The 18072-nt window shown below is 34.4% G+C and overlaps 2 protein-coding genes across 2 annotated transcripts; one reads left to right on the top strand and one right to left on the bottom strand.

Moving 5' to 3' along the window:
• Positions 1 to 9901: 9901 nt before the first annotated feature.
• Positions 9902 to 12977, bottom strand: LOC138911615 (uncharacterized). The gene is made up of 2 exons (XM_070210992.1): positions 12809 to 12977; positions 9902 to 12733 (listed from the first exon to the last, which is right to left on the bottom strand). The coding sequence occupies exon 2, from the start codon at positions 12606 to 12608 to the stop codon at positions 10035 to 10037; it is 2574 nt and encodes an 857-aa protein (XP_070067093.1). The 5' UTR covers positions 12609 to 12733; positions 12809 to 12977; the 3' UTR covers positions 9902 to 10034.
• A 669-nt stretch (positions 12978 to 13646) lies between these two features.
• LOC138911616 (uncharacterized) lies at positions 13647 to 16831 on the top strand. The gene is made up of 2 exons (XM_070210993.1): positions 13647 to 14041; positions 14117 to 16831. Exon 2 carries the CDS (start codon positions 14242 to 14244, stop codon positions 16813 to 16815), a length of 2574 nt encoding a protein of 857 aa, XP_070067094.1. The 5' UTR covers positions 13647 to 14041; positions 14117 to 14241; the 3' UTR covers positions 16816 to 16831.
• The last annotated feature ends 1241 nt before the right edge of the window (positions 16832 to 18072 follow it).

The raw sequence follows: 18072 nt of genomic DNA, 5'->3' as shown, positions 1-18072 counted from the left end.
TACATGATTTCTCCTATTTTGCCTATATATGAGGAGTATAGCAACACTAATAAATGCCGAGTTTGCTCAAGATATGTTGAAAAACAATATGTTTATCATTCAACAAACTAATTTGCGGCCGATCGTTCGTTTTGCAGCTATATGATATGGGGGTCCGATCTTTACATGATTTCGCCTATGTGTGAGGAGTATAGTAAGACAAATAAATGTCGAGTTTGGTCAAGATATCTTATAAAACAATGTGTTTTTCATACAACTTAATTTTCGACAGATCTTTCCTATGGCAGCCATCTGATCTAGTGTCCGATCTTAACAGGATTTTGCCTATATATGAAGAGTATAATAACACTTATAAATGCTTATAAATTGTTAAAGATATCTTGAAAAACCAAATGTTTTTTTCATACAAAAACTTAATTTTCGACCGATCATTCCTATGGCAGCTATAAGATATAGTGGTCCGATCTTATTAGGATTTTGCATATATATGAAGAGTAAAGTAAAACTAATAAATGCCGAGTGTGGTCAAGATATCTGGAAAAACAAAATGTTTTTCATACAAAAACTTAATTTTCGACCGATTGTTCCTATGGCAGCTATATGATATAGTGGTCCGATCCAGCTAGTTTTCACATATGTGTTGCGTGCAACAGAAAGAGGGAGTTCTGCAAAGTTTCATTAAGATAGCTTTAAAATTGAGGGACTAGTTCGCATAGAAACAGACAGACGGACAGACGGACATGGCTATATCGACTCGGCTGTTGATGCTGATTAGGAATATATATACTTTATGCGGTCGAAGATGTCTCCTTCTATGCGTTACACATTTCACGGCAAAATTATAATACCCTCTGCAAGGGTATAAAATGAACACAGGATGTATCTTAAGGTTGTATTTCCTACATTTCTCAAAAACATCAGTTAAGTTTTTAAGCAAATGTATTTCGGAACAACCTATAACTATTAGATCATCCATATCAAGGAATCCTCGAGAAGGTTCTAGCCCAGAGAATGTTATTGTCATCATGATCTGAAATGAATTTGGCGCTATTTTTAAACCAAAAGGTAATCGCGTAAAGCGATATGAGCCATTGCTCGTTGAAAAGGATAATAAATGCCGAGTTTGCTCAAGATATGTTGAAAAACAATATGTTTTTCATTCAACAAACTTATTTGCTGCCGATCGTTCGTTTGGCAGCTATAAGATATAGGGGTCCGATCATAACATGATTTCGCCTATGTGTGAGGAGTATAGTAAAACAAATAAATGTCGAGTTTGGTCAAGGTATCTGGAAAAACCAAATGTTTTTTCATACAACGACTTAATTTTCGACCAATGGTTCGTATGGCAGCTATGTGATATAGTGGTCCGAACTTAACAGGATTTTGCCTATATATAAGGAGTATAGTAACACTAATAAATGCCGAGTTTGGTCAAGAAATGTTGAAGAACTAAATGTTTTTCATTAAACAAACCAATTTGCGTCCAATCGCTCGTTGATATAGGATTCTGATCATTGCATGATTTCGCCTATATGTGAGGAGTATGGTAAAACAAATAAATGTTAAGTTTGGGCAAGATATCTGGAAAAACAAAATGTTTTTCATACAACTTAATTTTTGACCCATCGTTCCTATGGCAGCTATGTGATGTAGGGGTCCGATTTTTATATGATTTCGCCTATAAGTGAGATGTATAGTAAAACTAATAAATGACGAGTTTGGTCAAGATATCTTGAAAAACAAATTGTTCTTCATAGAAATTAATTTTCGGCCGATCTTTCCTATGGCAGCTATGTGATGTAGTGGTCCGATCTTTATATGATTTCCCCTATATGTGAGAAGTTTAGTAACACTTATAAATTCCGAGTTTGTACTAGATATCTTGAAAAACAAAATTTTTTCATTCAACAAACTAATTTGCGACCGATCGTTCCTATGGCTGTTATTTGATATAGTAGTCGGATGTTAATAGGATTTTGCCTATATATGAGGCAAGATATCGTAAAACTAATAAATGCAGAGTTTGGGCAAGATATCTTGAAAAACAAAATGTTTTTCACACAACAAATGATATAGTGTCCGATCTTAACAGGATTTTTCTTATATATGAGGAGTACAGCAACACTAATAAATGGCGAGTTTGGTCAAGATGTCTTTAAAGACAAAATGTATTTTCGTTCCTAAGGCAGCTATATGATATAGTGGTCGGATAGGATTTTGCATATATATGAGGAGTATAGAAAAACTAATAAATGCCGAGTTTTGGTCAAGATATATTGAAAGACAAAAACGTTTTTTCATACAATTTTATTTACGACTGATCGTTCCTATGGAAGCTATATGGTATAGTGGTCCGATCTTAATATGATTTCGCCTATATGTGAGGAGTATGGTAAAACTAATAAATGTCGAGTTTGGTCAAGATATCTAGAAAAATAAAATGTTTTTCATACAACTTAATTTTCGACCGATCGTTCCGATGGCAGCTATATGATATAGTGTCCGACCTTAACAGGATTTTGCCTATATATGAGAAGTACAGTAAAACTTATAATTGTCGAATTTGTTAAAGATATCTTGAAAAACAAAATGGTTTAATTCAGCAAACTAATTTGCGACCGATCAACCGACCGACCGTATGATATAGTAGTCCGATCTTAACAGGACTTTGCCTTTGAGGAGTATAGTAACACTTATAAATGGCGAGTTTGGTCAAGATATCTTTAAAGACAAAATGTATATTCATACAATTTAATTTTCAAATTATCGTTCCTATGGCAGCTATATGATTTTGTGGTCCGATCTTTATATGATTTCGCCTATATGTGAGGAGTATAGTTAAACTAATAAATGGCGAGCTAGGTAAAGATATCTTGAAAAACAAAGTGTTTTTCATACAACTTAATTTTTGACCGATTTTTCCTATGGCAGCTGTGTGTTATAATGGTCCGATCTTTATATGATTTCGCCTATATGTGAGGAGTATAGTAAGACTAATAAATGTCAAGTTTGGTCAAGATATCTGGAAAACCAAAATGTTTTTCATACAACAACTTAATTTTCGACCGATCGTTTGTATGGCAGCTATATGATATAAGGCTCTGATCCTTATATGATTTCGCCTATATGTGAGGAGTATTGTTAAACTAATAAATGTCGAGCTAGGTAAAGATATTTTGAGAAACAAAGTGTTTTTCATACAACAACTTATATTTGGACCTATCGTTCTTATGGCAGCTATATGATATAAGGGTCCGATCTCACTAGGATTTTGCATATCTATGGGGAGTATAGTAAAACTAATAAATGCCGAGTTTGGGCAAGATTTCTGGAACAACAAAACGTTTTTCATACAACTTAATTTTTGACCCATCGTTCCTATGGCAGCTATATGATATAGTGGTCCGATCTTAATAGGATTTTGCCTATATATGAGGAGAATAGCAACACTAATAAATGCCGAGTTTGCTCAAGATATGTTGAAAAACAATATGTTTTTCATTCAACAAACTTATTTGCGGTCGATCGTTCGTTTGGCAGCTATATGATATGGGGGTCCGATCTTTACATGATTTCGCCTATGTGTGAGGACTATATAAAGACAAATAAATGTCCAGTTTGGTCAAGATATCTTGAAAAACAAAGTGTTTTTTATTCAACTTAATATTCGACCGATCTTTCCTATGGGTGCTATGTGATGTAGTGGTCCGATCTTTCTATGATTTCGCTTATATGTGAGAAGTATAGTAAATCTAATATATGACAAGTTTGGTCAAGACATCTTGAAAAACAAAGTGTTTTTCATACAACAACTTAGTTTTCGACCGCTCTTTTCTATGGCAGCTATGTGATATAGTGGACCGATCTTTTCGCCTATATGTGAGAAGTATAGTAACACTCATAAATGCCGAGTTTGTTCTAGATATCTTGAAAAACAAAATTTTTTCATTCAACAAACTAATTTGCGACCGATCGTTCCTATGGCTATTATTTGATATAGTGGTCGGATGTTAATAGGATTATGCACATATATGAGGAGTACATTTAAACTAATAAATGTCGAGTTTTGTCAAGATATCTTGAAAAACAAAATGTTTTTGAATAGAACTTAATTTTCGAGCGATCGTTCCTATAGCAGCTATTTGATATAGTGGCCCGATCTTACTAGGATTTTGCATATCTATGAGGAGTATCGTAAAACTAATAAATGCAGAGTTTGCGCAAGATATCTTGAAAAACATAATGTTTTTCATACAAAAAATTATATTCGAGCGATCTTTCCTATGGCAGCTATATGATATAGTGCCCGATCTTAACAGGATTTTTCCAATATATGAGGAGTATAGCAACACTAATAAATGGCGAGTTTGGTCAAGAAATCTTTAAAGACAAAATGTATTTTCGTAAAACTTAATTTTCGACTTATCGTTCCTAAGGCAGCTATATGATATAGTGGTCGGATGTTAATAGGATTTTGCATATATATGAGGAGTATAGTAAAACTAATAAATGCCGAGATTTTAACAAGATATATTGAAAGACAAAAACGTTTTTTTCATACAATTTAATTTACGACGGATCGTTCCTATGGAAGCTATATGGTAAAGTGGTCCGATTTTAATATGTTTTCGCCTATATGTGAGGAGTATAGTAAAACTAATAATTGTCGAGTTTGGTCAAGATATCTAGAAAAACAAAATGTTTTTCATACAACTTAATTTTCGACCGAACGTTCCGATGGCAGCTATATGATATAGTGTCCGACCTTAACAGGATCTTGCCTATATATGAGAAATACAGTAAAACTTATAAATGTCGAATTTGTTAAAGATATCTTGAAAAACAAAATGGTTTAATTCAACAACTAATTTGCGACCGAACGTTCCTATGGCAGCTATATGATATATTAGTCCGATCTTAACAGGACTTTGCCTATATATGAGGAGTATCGTAAAACTAATAAATGCAGAGTTTGCGCAGGATATCTTGAAAAACAAAATGTTTTTCATACAAAAAATTTTATTCGAGCGATCTTTCCTATGGCAGCAATATGATATAGTGCCCGATCTTAACAGGATTTTTCCAATATATGAGGAGTATAGCAACACTAATAAATGGCGAGTTTGGTCAAGATATCTTTATAGACAAAATGTATATTCAAAGAATTAATTTTGGACCGATCGTTCTTATGGCAGCTATATGATATAAGGGTCCGATCTCACTAGCATTTTGCATACCTATGGGGAGTATAGTAAAAGTAATTAATGCCGAGTTTGGTCAAGATGTCTGGAAAAACAAAATGTTTTTCATACAACTTAATTTTTGACCCATCGTTCCTATGGCAGCTATATGATATAGTGGTCCGATCTTTACATGATTTCTCCTATTTTGCCTATATATGAGGAGTATAGCAACACTAATAAATGCCGAGTTTGCTCAAGATATGTTGAAAAACAATATGTTTATCATTCAACAAACTAATTTGCGGCCGATCGTTCGTTTTGCAGCTATATGATATGGGGGTCCGATCTTTACATGATTTCGCCTATGTGTGAGGAGTATAGTAAGACAAATAAATGTCGAGTTTGGTCAAGATATCTTATAAAACAATGTGTTTTTCATACAACTTAATTTTCGACAGATCTTTCCTATGGCAGCCATCTGATCTAGTGTCCGATCTTAACAGGATTTTGCCTATATATGAAGAGTATAATAACACTTATAAATGCTTATAAATTGTTAAAGATATCTTGAAAAACCAAATGTTTTTTTCATACAAAAACTTAATTTTCGACCGATCATTCCTATGGCAGCTATAAGATATAGTGGTCCGATCTTATTAGGATTTTGCATATATATGAAGAGTAAAGTAAAACTAATAAATGCCGAGTGTGGTCAAGATATCTGGAAAAACAAAATGTTTTTTCATACAAAAACTTAATTTTCGACCGATTGTTCCTATGGCAGCTATATGATATAGTGGTCCGATCCAGCTAGTTTTCACATATGTGTTGCGTGCAACAGAAAGAGGGAGTTCTGCAAAGTTTCATTAAGATAGCTTTAAAATTGAGGGACTAGTTCGCATAGAAACAGACAGACGGACAGACGGACATGGCTATATCGACTCGGCTGTTGATGCTGATTAGGAATATATATACTTTATGCGGTCGAAGATGTCTCCTTCTATGCGTTACACATTTCACGGCAAAATTATAATACCCTCTGCAAGGGTATAAAATGAACACAGGATGTATCTTAAGGTTGTATTTCCTACATTTCTCAAAAACATCAGTTAAGTTTTTAAGCAAATGTATTTCGGAACAACCTATAACTATTAGATCATCCATATCAAGGAATCCTCGAGAAGGTTCTAGCCCAGAGAATGTTATTGTCATCATGATCTGAAATGAATTTGGCGCTATTTTTAAACCAAAAGGTAATCGCGTAAAGCGATATGAGCCATTGCTCGTTGAAAAGGACGTTATATTTCTTGAACTCTCTTCAAGTTCAATTTGGTGAAAACCTGACATTAAGTCAAGGCATGAAAAGTATTTTGCTCTACCTAGTTGATCTAAAATATCATCAATTCTAGGTAGGGGAAACTTATCGGACAACAGTTTTTTATTTATCTGACGATAGTCAATTACTAATCGCCATTTCTTATCTTGCTTTCTTAGGGACTAGTAGAAGTAGGCTATTGTATTCTGACACTGATGGTTCGACAATTTTATCGTAGATTAACTTGCCTACTTGTTTTTGAATTTCTTCTACTGGGCTATGCGGGCTTCGATAGTTCTTATTATAAATTGGTTGAGTATCCTTCAATTTCAATTTCTGTTTATAAAAATTATTTGTTGTTATTGATTCGGTTTCAAGTCCGAATACATCACTATACTTGGTGCACAATTCTTTTAATTGTGGTTTAAATTAATAAATGACGAGCTTGGGTAAGATATCTGGAAAAACAAAATGTTTTTTCATACACCTTAATTTTCGATCGATCGTTCCTATGGCAGCTATGTGATATCGTGGTCCGATCTTAATAGGATTTTGCCTATATATGAGGAGTATAGTAAAACTAATAAATGCCGAGTTGGGTCAAGATATCTTGAAAAACAAAATGTTTTTATTCAACAAACTAATTTTCGACCGATTGTTCGTATGGCAGATATATGATATAGTGGTCCGATCTAAAAATCATTTCGGCTATATGTGAGAAGTATAGTAAAACTAATAAATGTCGAGTTTGGTCAAGATATCTTGAAAAACTTAACGTTTTTCATACAACAAATAATTTTCGACCGATCGTTCGTATGGCAGCTAAATGATATAGTGGTCCGATCTTAATATGATTTCGCCTATAAGGGAGGAGTATAGTTAAACTAATAAATGTCTATTTTGGTCAAGATATCTTTATTAACAAAATGTTTTTTCATGCAACTTAATTTTCGACGAATCGTTCCTATGGCAGCTATATAATATAGGGGTCCGATCTTTATATGAGTGCGCCTATATCTGAGGAGTATAGTTAAACTAATAAATGTCGAGCTAGGTAAAGATATCTTGACAACTACAACAACTTAATTTTGAACCGATCTTTCTTATGGCAGCTATATGATATAAGGGTCCGAGCTCACTAGGATTTTTCATATTATGGGGAGTAAAGTAAAACTAATAAATGCCAAGTTTGGGCAAGATGTCTGGAAAAACAAAACATTTTTCATACAACTTAATTTTTGACCCATCGTTCCTATGGCAGCTATATGATATAGTGGTCCGATCTTAATAGGATTTTGCCTATATATGAGGAGTATAGCAACACTAATAAATGCCGAGTTTGCTCAAGATATGTTGAAAAACAATATGTTTTTCAACAAACTAATTTGCGGCCGATCGTTCGTTTGGCAGCTCTATGATACACGGGTCCGATCTTTACATGATTTCGCCTATGTGTGAGAAGTATAGTAAAACAAATAAATGCCGAGCTTGGTCAAGATATATTGCAGGATAAAAATGTTTTTTCATACAATTTGATTTTCGATGGATTGTTCATATGGAAGCTATATGGTATAGTCGTCAGATCTTAACAGGATTTTGCTTATATATGAGGAGTATAGTAACACTTATGAATGCCGAGTTTGTTTAAGATATCTTGAAAAACAAAATGTTTTTCATTCAACAAACTAATTTGCGACCGATCGTACCTATGGCAGCTATATGATATACTGGTCTGATCTAAAAATCATTTCGGGTATATGTGAGGAGAATAGTAAAACTAATATATGCCGAGATTTGGTCCACATATATTGAAAGACAAAAATGTTTTTTTATACAATTTAATTTACGACGGATCGTTCCTATGGAAGCTATATGGTATAGTGGTCCGATCTTAATATGATTTCGCCTATATGTGAGGAGTATAGTAAATCTAATAAATGCCGATTTTGGGCAAGATATGTTGAACAACAATATGTTTTTCATTCAACAAACTAATTTGCGACCCATCGCTCCTATGGCAGCTATATGATATAGTGGTCCGATATTAACAGGACTTTGCCTATATATGAGGAGAATATCAAGACTAATAAATGGCGAGTTTGTTCAAGATATCTGGAAAAACAAAATGTTATTTCATACAACTTAATTTTCGACCGATCGTTCCTATGGCAGCTCTAATATATAGTATTCCGATCTTAATAGGATTTCGCCCTTATGTGAGAAGTATGGTAAACCTAGCAAATACCAAGCTTGGTCAAGATATCTTAAAAGATAAAAATGTTTTTTTTAGAAAAAACAAATAATTTTTTCATACAACAACTTAATTTTCTACCGATCCTTTTTATGGCAGCTATATGATGTAGGCGTCTGATCTTAATAGGATTTTGACCATATATGAGGAGAATAGCACAACTATTAAATCTCAAGTTTGGTCAAGCTATCTTGAAAAACAACATGTTTTTCAAGCATCAACTTAATTTTCGACCTATAGTTCCTATGGCAGCTATATGATATAGTGGTCCGATCTCAATAATACTTCGCTATATGTGAGAAGTACGGTAAAACTAACAAATGCCGTGTTTGGTCAAGATATCTGGAAAAACGAAATGTTCCTATGCCAGCTATATGATATAGGCGTCCGCTCTTAATAGGATTTTGCCCATGTATGAGGAGTATAGCAAAACTAACAAATCGCAAGTTTGGTCAAGATATCTTGAAAAGCAACATGTTTTTCATACAACAACTTAATTTTCGACTTATCGTTCCTATGGCAGCTATATGATATAGTGGTCCGACCTTAATAATATTTCGCCTATATGTGGGAAGTATAGTAAAACTAACAAAAGCCGAGTTTGGTCACGATATCTAGAAAAACAAAATGTTTTTTCATACAACAACTAAATTTTCGACCGATTGTTCCTATGGCAGCTATATGATGTAGGCGTCCGATCTTAATAGGATTTTGCCCATATATGAGGAGTATAGCAAAACTAAGAAATTTCAAGTTTGGTCAAGATATAAAAACAACATGTTTTTCATACAACAAAAAATTAATTTTTGACCTATCGTTCCTATGGCAGCTATATGATATAGTGGTCCGATCTTAATAATATTTCGCCTATATGTTGGAAGTATAGTAAAACTAACATAAGCCGAAGTTGGTCAAGTTATCTTTAAAACAAAATGTTTTTTCATACAACTTATTTTTCGCCCAAACGTTCCTATGGCAGCTCTAAGATATAGTGGTCCGATCTTTATAGAATTTTGCATATCTATGAGGAGTATAGCATACCTAATAAATGCTGGATTTGGTAACGATATCTAGAAAAAAAAATATTTATTTGTTGGCTGGCTCGAGGTCCGTGTTTGTTAAAACAAACAATGAAAAACAATTTTATTCAATTCTCTTCCGATATATTTCGGTTGCACATCGGCAAACCGTCTTCAGGGCACTAACACCAAGATACAAAAAACAATTAACAATTATAATACAATAAATTAAACATTATTTCGAACATTTTACATACATTATTTTACCCGTCTGCGCTTTTTGACGTGGAGATTGTTACTGAGGTTGTTTGACTGTTTAAGAGGTGTCTGTACAAGTGAGCGCAATTTTCTGTGTCTGTCTTGTAGTTTAGTCGTTTGTAGGTTGGTGTGTTAATTATGTGTAGCATTTCCAATGTGTGTCGCTTGTTATAGTGTTGTTCTTGTTGTAAGATTGTTGTTTCATCAAAATTTGGTGTGTGGTTGCTTCTTATACAATGGGTCATAAGTGCTGTTTTCTGTATATTATTTTGATGTCTTAGTTTGAAGTCCGATTTATGTTGACTAATCCTTGTTTTTAGCTTCGATTTTGTTGTACCTATGTAGACACTATTGCACTTGTTGTTGTTATCCCCGCCACATGGTATTTGGTAAACGACGTTGCTTTTTTCGATCATCGGGATTTTCGACTTTATCTTGTTGAAGAATTTTTGTAATGTATTCGTCGGTTTGTGTGCTACTTTTATATCTTGTTTGTTATAACAGTCTGAGTTTGTGAGGCGTTCTGATAGTCGTGGTACATATATTAGTGATTTGTATATTTTAGCAGGTTCTGTTGGCTTTTTTCTTTCGATTTGTCGTCTTTTTAATAATGTTTTGATTATATTTGGGGGGAAGTCATTTTTGGTCAAAAGTTCTTTGATTTCATGTTCAATTTCTTTGTGGTATATTGTGTCCGATATTTTCATCATTCTATTCATACAGCCTAGTGCTGTATTGATTATCATACTCTTTGGGTGGTTTGAATTGAAGTTGAGTATTCGTCCGGAGGCTATGGGTTTCCTATACCACTTTATTTTGAGTGTGTTGTCCATTCTGCTTACAATAGAGTCTAAAAATGGTAATTTCCCGTCCTTTTCTAATTCCATTGTAAATTTTATCTGTTTGTGGAAGGAATTCAATTCTTTTAGAATATTTTCCACGTCTATTTTGTTCGTTATGGCAAAAAGGTCATCTACATATTTGGTCAAGAGTCTTGGTTTTATTTTTAATTTATCTGTAATCTTGTCCAACAGTTCCTCCATTAATATATCTGCGATTACTGGGGAAGCCGGTGATCCCATTGGCATTCCCTTAAGTTGTGTGTATATTTTGTCTTCGTATTTGAAATATCTGTTTTCCTGTATGCAAAATCTAACTATGTCCATAAATAGTTGTTTCGGTATATTCGTGTGCTCTTCTAATTTGGTCCATTTTTGTCTTATTGTGTCAAGTGCTAATTCTATTGGTATGCTGGGAAATAAGGATACTACGTCAAAAGATACTAATGTTTCCTCTTCTCTAATCTGGGAGTTGTTGACTCTGTCTTTAAAATCTACCGCGTTCTTGATGTTGTACCTAGAGTCCATTGTCAGATTTTTTAATATTTGTATTATATATTTGCACAGCCCGTAAGATGGAGATCCTATGGAAGAACATATTGGTCTCAGTGGAGTTCCTTCCTTGTGTATTTTTGGTAGTCCATATATCCTCGGAGGTACCGCTGTTGTTGTAGTCATCTTATTTCTTTCGTCCTTTGAAATAAGACCCATCTTGAATAATTGTGCTACGAAGGTGTTATTCTTTGTCTGTAGTCTTGATGTCGGATCCAGTCTCAATGTTCTATACGCGCATAAGTCGTCTAAAATATTTGTCATTTTATTTTTATATTCATCCTCATCCATTGCTACGGTTTTGTTGCCCTTATCCGACGATAGAATTTTAATATTTATATTTTCTTTCAGTAATTTTCGTGTCTGTTCCACTGTGTCCAGTATTGCTCGATCCCTACTGTTTTGGTTGTTCTTGGTTTTATGCTCTTTGACTAACAAAGAGAATTTTGTGCGCGCCGACTCTTGTGTTTCCTTTTCTTTTATTGTTTGCACTAGCTCCTCACCGTCTGCGATGTATTTCAAGAGAGGAAAATCTCTCTTGCTGATTGGGAGAGCGAACTTCGGCCCTTTTGCGAGTAACGCTACGACGTTTGGCGGGAATTCTATTTTTGTTTTGTTTACAAACCACTCTCTTTGCGTGTTGTTATCCGCTAAGGCTAGGTTCCGTTGATCTCGTAACTTATCGTGTTTCGTTTCTTGTCTTTTCTTGAGTGTTGTTGTTATTTTGTTTTCTATATTTCTCTCGCTCTCAAAAAACGCTTTTGCGTCATCTGTGGTCATCAGTTGTTCTATGTTTGTTTTTGCTTTTTCCATATGTTTTGTTTGTTCTTGTAATAGGTTGTGTTTGTGTTTTATAAGTAAGTTTAATATTTTGGTATGGTAAAAATGTGTGTGTCTAGTCAATGTTCTTGTTATGTCAGGGTGGGTTTTATTGTCAGTGGTCAGTATGGTCAAATGCTGTGTCAAGTTTTTGATGAAGTTAGGTATTAAATTTGATTTTCTACATTTTAACAAAAATTTTAAACTAGATTTAAGTTTAGTTAATTTTACCAGTGTTAGTTGGAATTTATTAATTGTTCTTTTCGAATCCTTGTATTTAGTTTTTATTTTTGCGTAGCTCATGTTGGTTGCTGTGCATACGGCGTGCCTTCCGTTGATATTTATTGATGGCTCTGGCGACCTTTCCATATTTCAATATTTATTTGTTGGCTGGCTCGAGGTCCGTGTTTGTTAAAACAAACAATGAAAAACAATTTTATTCAATTCTCTTCCGATATATTTCGGTTGCACATCGGCAAACCGTCTTCAGGGCACTAACACCAAGATACAAAAAACAATTAACAATTATAATACAATAAATTAAACATTATTTCGAACATTTTACATACATTATTTTACACGTCTGCGCTTTTTGACGTGGAGATTGTTACTGAGGTTGTTTGACTGTTTAAGAGGTGTCTGTACAAGTGAGCGCAATTTTCTGTGTCTGTCTTGTAGTTTAGTCGTTTGTAGGTTGGTGTGTTAATTATGTGTAGCATTTCCAATGTGTGTCGCTTGTTATAGTGTTGTTCTTGTTGTAAGATTGTTGTTTCATCAAAATTTGGTGTGTGGTTGCTTCTTATACAATGGGTCATAAGTGCTGTTTTCTGTATATTATTTTGATGTCTTAGTTTGAAGTCCGATTTATGTTGACTAATCCTTGTTTTTAGCTTCGATTTTGTTGTACCTATGTAGACACTATTGCACTTGTTGTTGTTATCCCCGCCACATGGTATTTGGTAAACGACGTTGCTTTTTTCGATCATCGGGATTTTCGACTTTATCTTGTTGAAGAATTTTTGTAATGTATTCGTCGGTTTGTGTGCTACTTTTATATCTTGTTTGTTATAACAGTCTGAGTTTGTGAGGCGTTCTGATAGTCGTGGTACATATATTAGTGATTTGTATATTTTAGCAGGTTCTGTTGGCTTTTTTCTTTCGATTTGTCGTCTTTTTAATAATGTTTTGATTATATTTGGGGGGAAGTCATTTTTGGTCAAAAGTTCTTTGATTTCATGTTCAATTTCTTTGTGGTAATATATGTACCACGACTATCAGAACGCCTCACAAACTCAGACTGTTATAACAAACAAGATATAAAAGTAGCACACAAACCGACGAATACATTACAAAAATTCTTCAACAAGATAAAGTCGAAAATCCCGATGATCGAAAAAAGCAACGTCGTTTACCAAATACCATGTGGCGGGGATAACAACAACAAGTGCAATAGTGTCTACATAGGTACAACAAAATCGAAGCTAAAAACAAGGATTAGTCAACATAAATCGGACTTCAAACTAAGACATCAAAATAATATACAGAAAACAGCACTTATGACCCATTGTATAAGAAGCAACCACACACCAAATTTTGATGAAACAACAATCTTACAACAAGAACAACACTATAACAAGCGACACACATTGGAAATGCTACACATAATTAACACACCAACCTACAAACGACTAAACTACAAGACAGACACAGAAAATTGCGCTCACTTGTACAGACACCTCTTAAACAGTCAAACAACCTCAGTAACAATCTCCACGTCAAAAAGCGCAGACGTGTAAAATAATGTATGTAAAATGTTCGAAATAATGTTTAATTTATTGTATTATAATTGTTAATTGTTTTTTGTATCTTGGTGTTAGTGCCCTGAAGACGGTTTGCCGATGTGCAACCGAAATATATCGGAAGAGAATTGAATAAAATTGTTTTTCATTGTTTGTTTTAACAAACACGGACCTCGAGCCAGCCAACAAATAAATATTGAAATATGGAAAGGTCGCCAGAGCCATCAATAAATATCAACGGAAGGCACGCCGTATGCACAGCAACCAACATGAGCTACGCAAAAATAAAAACTAAATACAAGGATTCGAAAAGAACAATTAATAAATTCCAACTAACACTGGTAAAATTAACTAAACTTAAATCTAGTTTAAAATTTTTGTTAAAATGTAGAAAATCAAATTTAATACCTAACTTCATCAAAAACTTGACACAGCATTTGACCATACTGACCACTGACAATAAAACCCACCCTGACATAACAAGAACATTGACTAGACACACACATTTTTACCATACCAAAATATTAAACTTACTTATAAAACACAAACACAACCTATTACAAGAACAAACAAAACATATGGAAAAAGCAAAAACAAACATAGAACAACTGATGACCACAGATGACGCAAAAGCGTTTTTTGAGAGCGAGAGAAATATAGAAAACAAAATAACAACAACACTCAAGAAAAGACAAGAAACGAAACACGATAAGTTACGAGATCAACGGAACCTAGCCTTAGCGGATAACAACACGCAAAGAGAGTGGTTTGTAAACAAAACAAAAATAGAATTCCCGCCAAACGTCGTAGCGTTACTCGCAAAAGGGCCGAAGTTCGCTCTCCCAATCAGCAAGAGAGATTTTCCTCTCTTGAAATACATCGCAGACGGTGAGGAGCTAGTGCAAACAATAAAAGAAAAGGAAACACAAGAGTCGGCGCGCACAAAATTCTCTTTGTTAGTCAAAGAGCATAAAACCAAGAACAACCAAAACAGTAGGGATCGAGCAATACTGGACACAGTGGAACAGACACGAAAATTACTGAAAGAAAATATAAATATTAAAATTCTATCGTCGGATAAGGGCAACAAAACCGTAGCAATGGATGAGGATGAATATAAAAATAAAATGACAAATATTTTAGACGACTTATGCGCGTATAGAACATTGAGACTGGATCCGACATCAAGACTACAGACAAAGAATAACACCTTCGTAGCACAATTATTCAAGATGGGTCTTATTTCAAAGGACGAAAGAAATAAGATGACTACAACAACAGCGGTACCTCCGAGGATATATGGACTACCAAAAATACACAAGGAAGGAACTCCACTGAGACCAATATGTTCTTCCATAGGATCTCCATCTTACGGGCTGTGCAAATATATAATACAAATATTAAAAAATCTGACAATGGACTCTAGGTACAACATCAAGAACGCGGTAGATTTTAAAGACAGAGTCAACAACTCCCAGATTAGAGAAGAGGAAACATTAGTATCTTTTGACGTAGTATCCTTATTTCCCAGCATACCAATAGAATTAGCACTTGACACAATAAGACAAAAATGGACCAAATTAGAAGAGCACACGAATATACCGAAACAACTATTTATGGACATAGTTAGATTTTGCATACAGGAAAACAGATATTTCAAATACGAAGACAAAATATACACACAACTTAAGGGAATGCCAATGGGATCACCGGCTTCCCCAGTAATCGCAGATATATTAATGGAGGAACTGTTGGACAAGATTACAGATAAATTAAAAATAAAACCAAGACTCTTGACCAAATATGTAGATGACCTTTTTGCCATAACGAACAAAATAGACGTGGAAAATATTCTAAAAGAATTGAATTCCTTCCACAAACAGATAAAATTTACAATGGAATTAGAAAAGGACGGGAAATTACCATTTTTAGACTCTATTGTAAGCAGAATGGACAACACACTCAAAATAAAGTGGTATAGGAAACCCATAGCCTCCGGACGAATACTCAACTTCAATTCAAACCACCCAAAGAGTATGATAATCAATACAGCACTAGGCTGTATGAATAGAATGATGAAAATATCGGACACAATATACCACAAAGAAATTGAACATGAAATCAAAGAACTTTTGACCAAAAATGACTTCCCCCCAAATATAATCAAAACATTATTAAAAAGACGACAAATCGAAAGAAAAAAGCCAACAGAACCTGCTAAAATATACAAATCACTAATATATGTACCACGACTATCAGAACGCCTCACAAACTCAGACTGTTATAACAAACAAGATATAAAAGTAGCACACAAACCGACGAATACATTACAAAAATTCTTCAACAAGATAAAGTCGAAAATCCCGATGATCGAAAAAAGCAACGTCGTTTACCAAATACCATGTGGCGGGGATAACAACAACAAGTGCAATAGTGTCTACATAGGTACAACAAAATCGAAGCTAAAAACAAGGATTAGTCAACATAAATCGGACTTCAAACTAAGACATCAAAATAATATACAGAAAACAGCACTTATGACCCATTGTATAAGAAGCAACCACACACCAAATTTTGATGAAACAACAATCTTACAACAAGAACAACACTATAACAAGCGACACACATTGGAAATGCTACACATAATTAACACACCAACCTACAAACGACTAAACTACAAGACAGACACAGAAAATTGCGCTCACTTGTACAGACACCTCTTAAACAGTCAAACAACCTCAGTAACAATCTCCACGTCAAAAAGCGCAGACGTGTAAAATAATGTATGTAAAATGTTCGAAATAATGTTTAATTTATTGTATTATAATTGTTAATTGTTTTTTGTATCTTGGTGTTAGTGCCCTGAAGACGGTTTGCCGATGTGCAACCGAAATATATCGGAAGAGAATTGAATAAAATTGTTTTTCATTGTTTGTTTTAACAAACACGGACCTCGAGCCAGCCAACAAATAAATATTGAAATATGGAAAGGTCGCCAGAGCCATCAATAGAAAAAAAAATGTTTTTTCATACAACTTAATTTTCGACCGATCGTTTCTATAGCAGCTATAAAAAATAGTGGTCCTACGATTTTGCATATCTCAGAGGAGTATAGTGAAACTAATAAATGCTGAGTTTGGTCAAGATATCTGGAAAAACAAAATGTTCTTACATACAACAACTTAATTTTCGACCGATCGTTCCTATAGCAACTATATGATGTAGGCGTCCGCTCTTAAGAGGATTTTGCCCATATATGAGGAGTATAGCAAAACTAACAAATCTCAAGTTTGGTCAAGATATCTTGAAAAGCAACATGTTTTTCATGCAACAACTATCGTTCCTATGGCAGCTATATGATATAGAGGTCCGATCTTAATAATATTTCTATATGTGGGAAATACAGTAAAACAAACAAAAGCCGAGTTTGGTCAAGATATCTTGAAAAACAAAATGATTATTCCTACAACTTATTTTTGACCAAACGTTCTTATAGCAGCTCTAAGATATAGAGGTCCGATCTTACTAGGATTTTGCATATCTATGAGGAGTATAGTATAACTAATAACTGCTGGGTTTGGTAACGATATCTAGAAAAACAAAATGTTTTTTCATACAACTTAATTTTCGACCGATCGTTCCTATGGCAGTTTTATGATGTAGGCGTCCGCTCTTAATAAGATTTTGCCCATATATGAGGAGTATAGCAAAACTAACAAATCTCAAGTTTGGTCAAGATATCTTGAAAAGCAACATGTTTTTCATACAACAACATAATTTTCGACCTATCGTTCTCGTACCTGATCCCGTCCCAATTAATCAAACTGCCTCAGCCCCGTCAGCTCCTGGCCGCAAAGGTAGACCTGCGCGCAATCTTGCCCAGATTGTTAAAAACAATCATTGTGCCTCGTTAGCTCCTCCAACTCCTGTATTACCTACAGCCCCATCAGCGCCCACTTTATCGGTAGTTGCCCCTTGTAGGCAAGTTTTTGTGTCTCGACTTTCGTCGGACACCACTTCTGAGCAGCCTATAT

Source organism: Drosophila virilis, unplaced genomic scaffold (genome assembly GCF_030788295.1).
Source record: "Drosophila virilis strain 15010-1051.87 unplaced genomic scaffold, Dvir_AGI_RSII-ME tig00001701, whole genome shotgun sequence".
Lineage (NCBI taxonomy): Eukaryota > Metazoa > Arthropoda > Insecta > Diptera > Drosophilidae > Drosophila > Drosophila virilis.
Note: the sequence above shows the minus strand (reverse complement) of the source record. Positions and strands in the feature narration are given on the sequence as shown.

Excerpts from the sequence above, each read along its gene's own strand:
- LOC138911615 (XM_070210992.1), bottom strand. The coding sequence starts at position 12,608 with ATGGAAAGGTCGCCAGAGCCATCAATAAATATCAACGGAAGGCACGCC.
- LOC138911616 (XM_070210993.1), top strand. The coding sequence starts at position 14,242 with ATGGAAAGGTCGCCAGAGCCATCAATAAATATCAACGGAAGGCACGCC.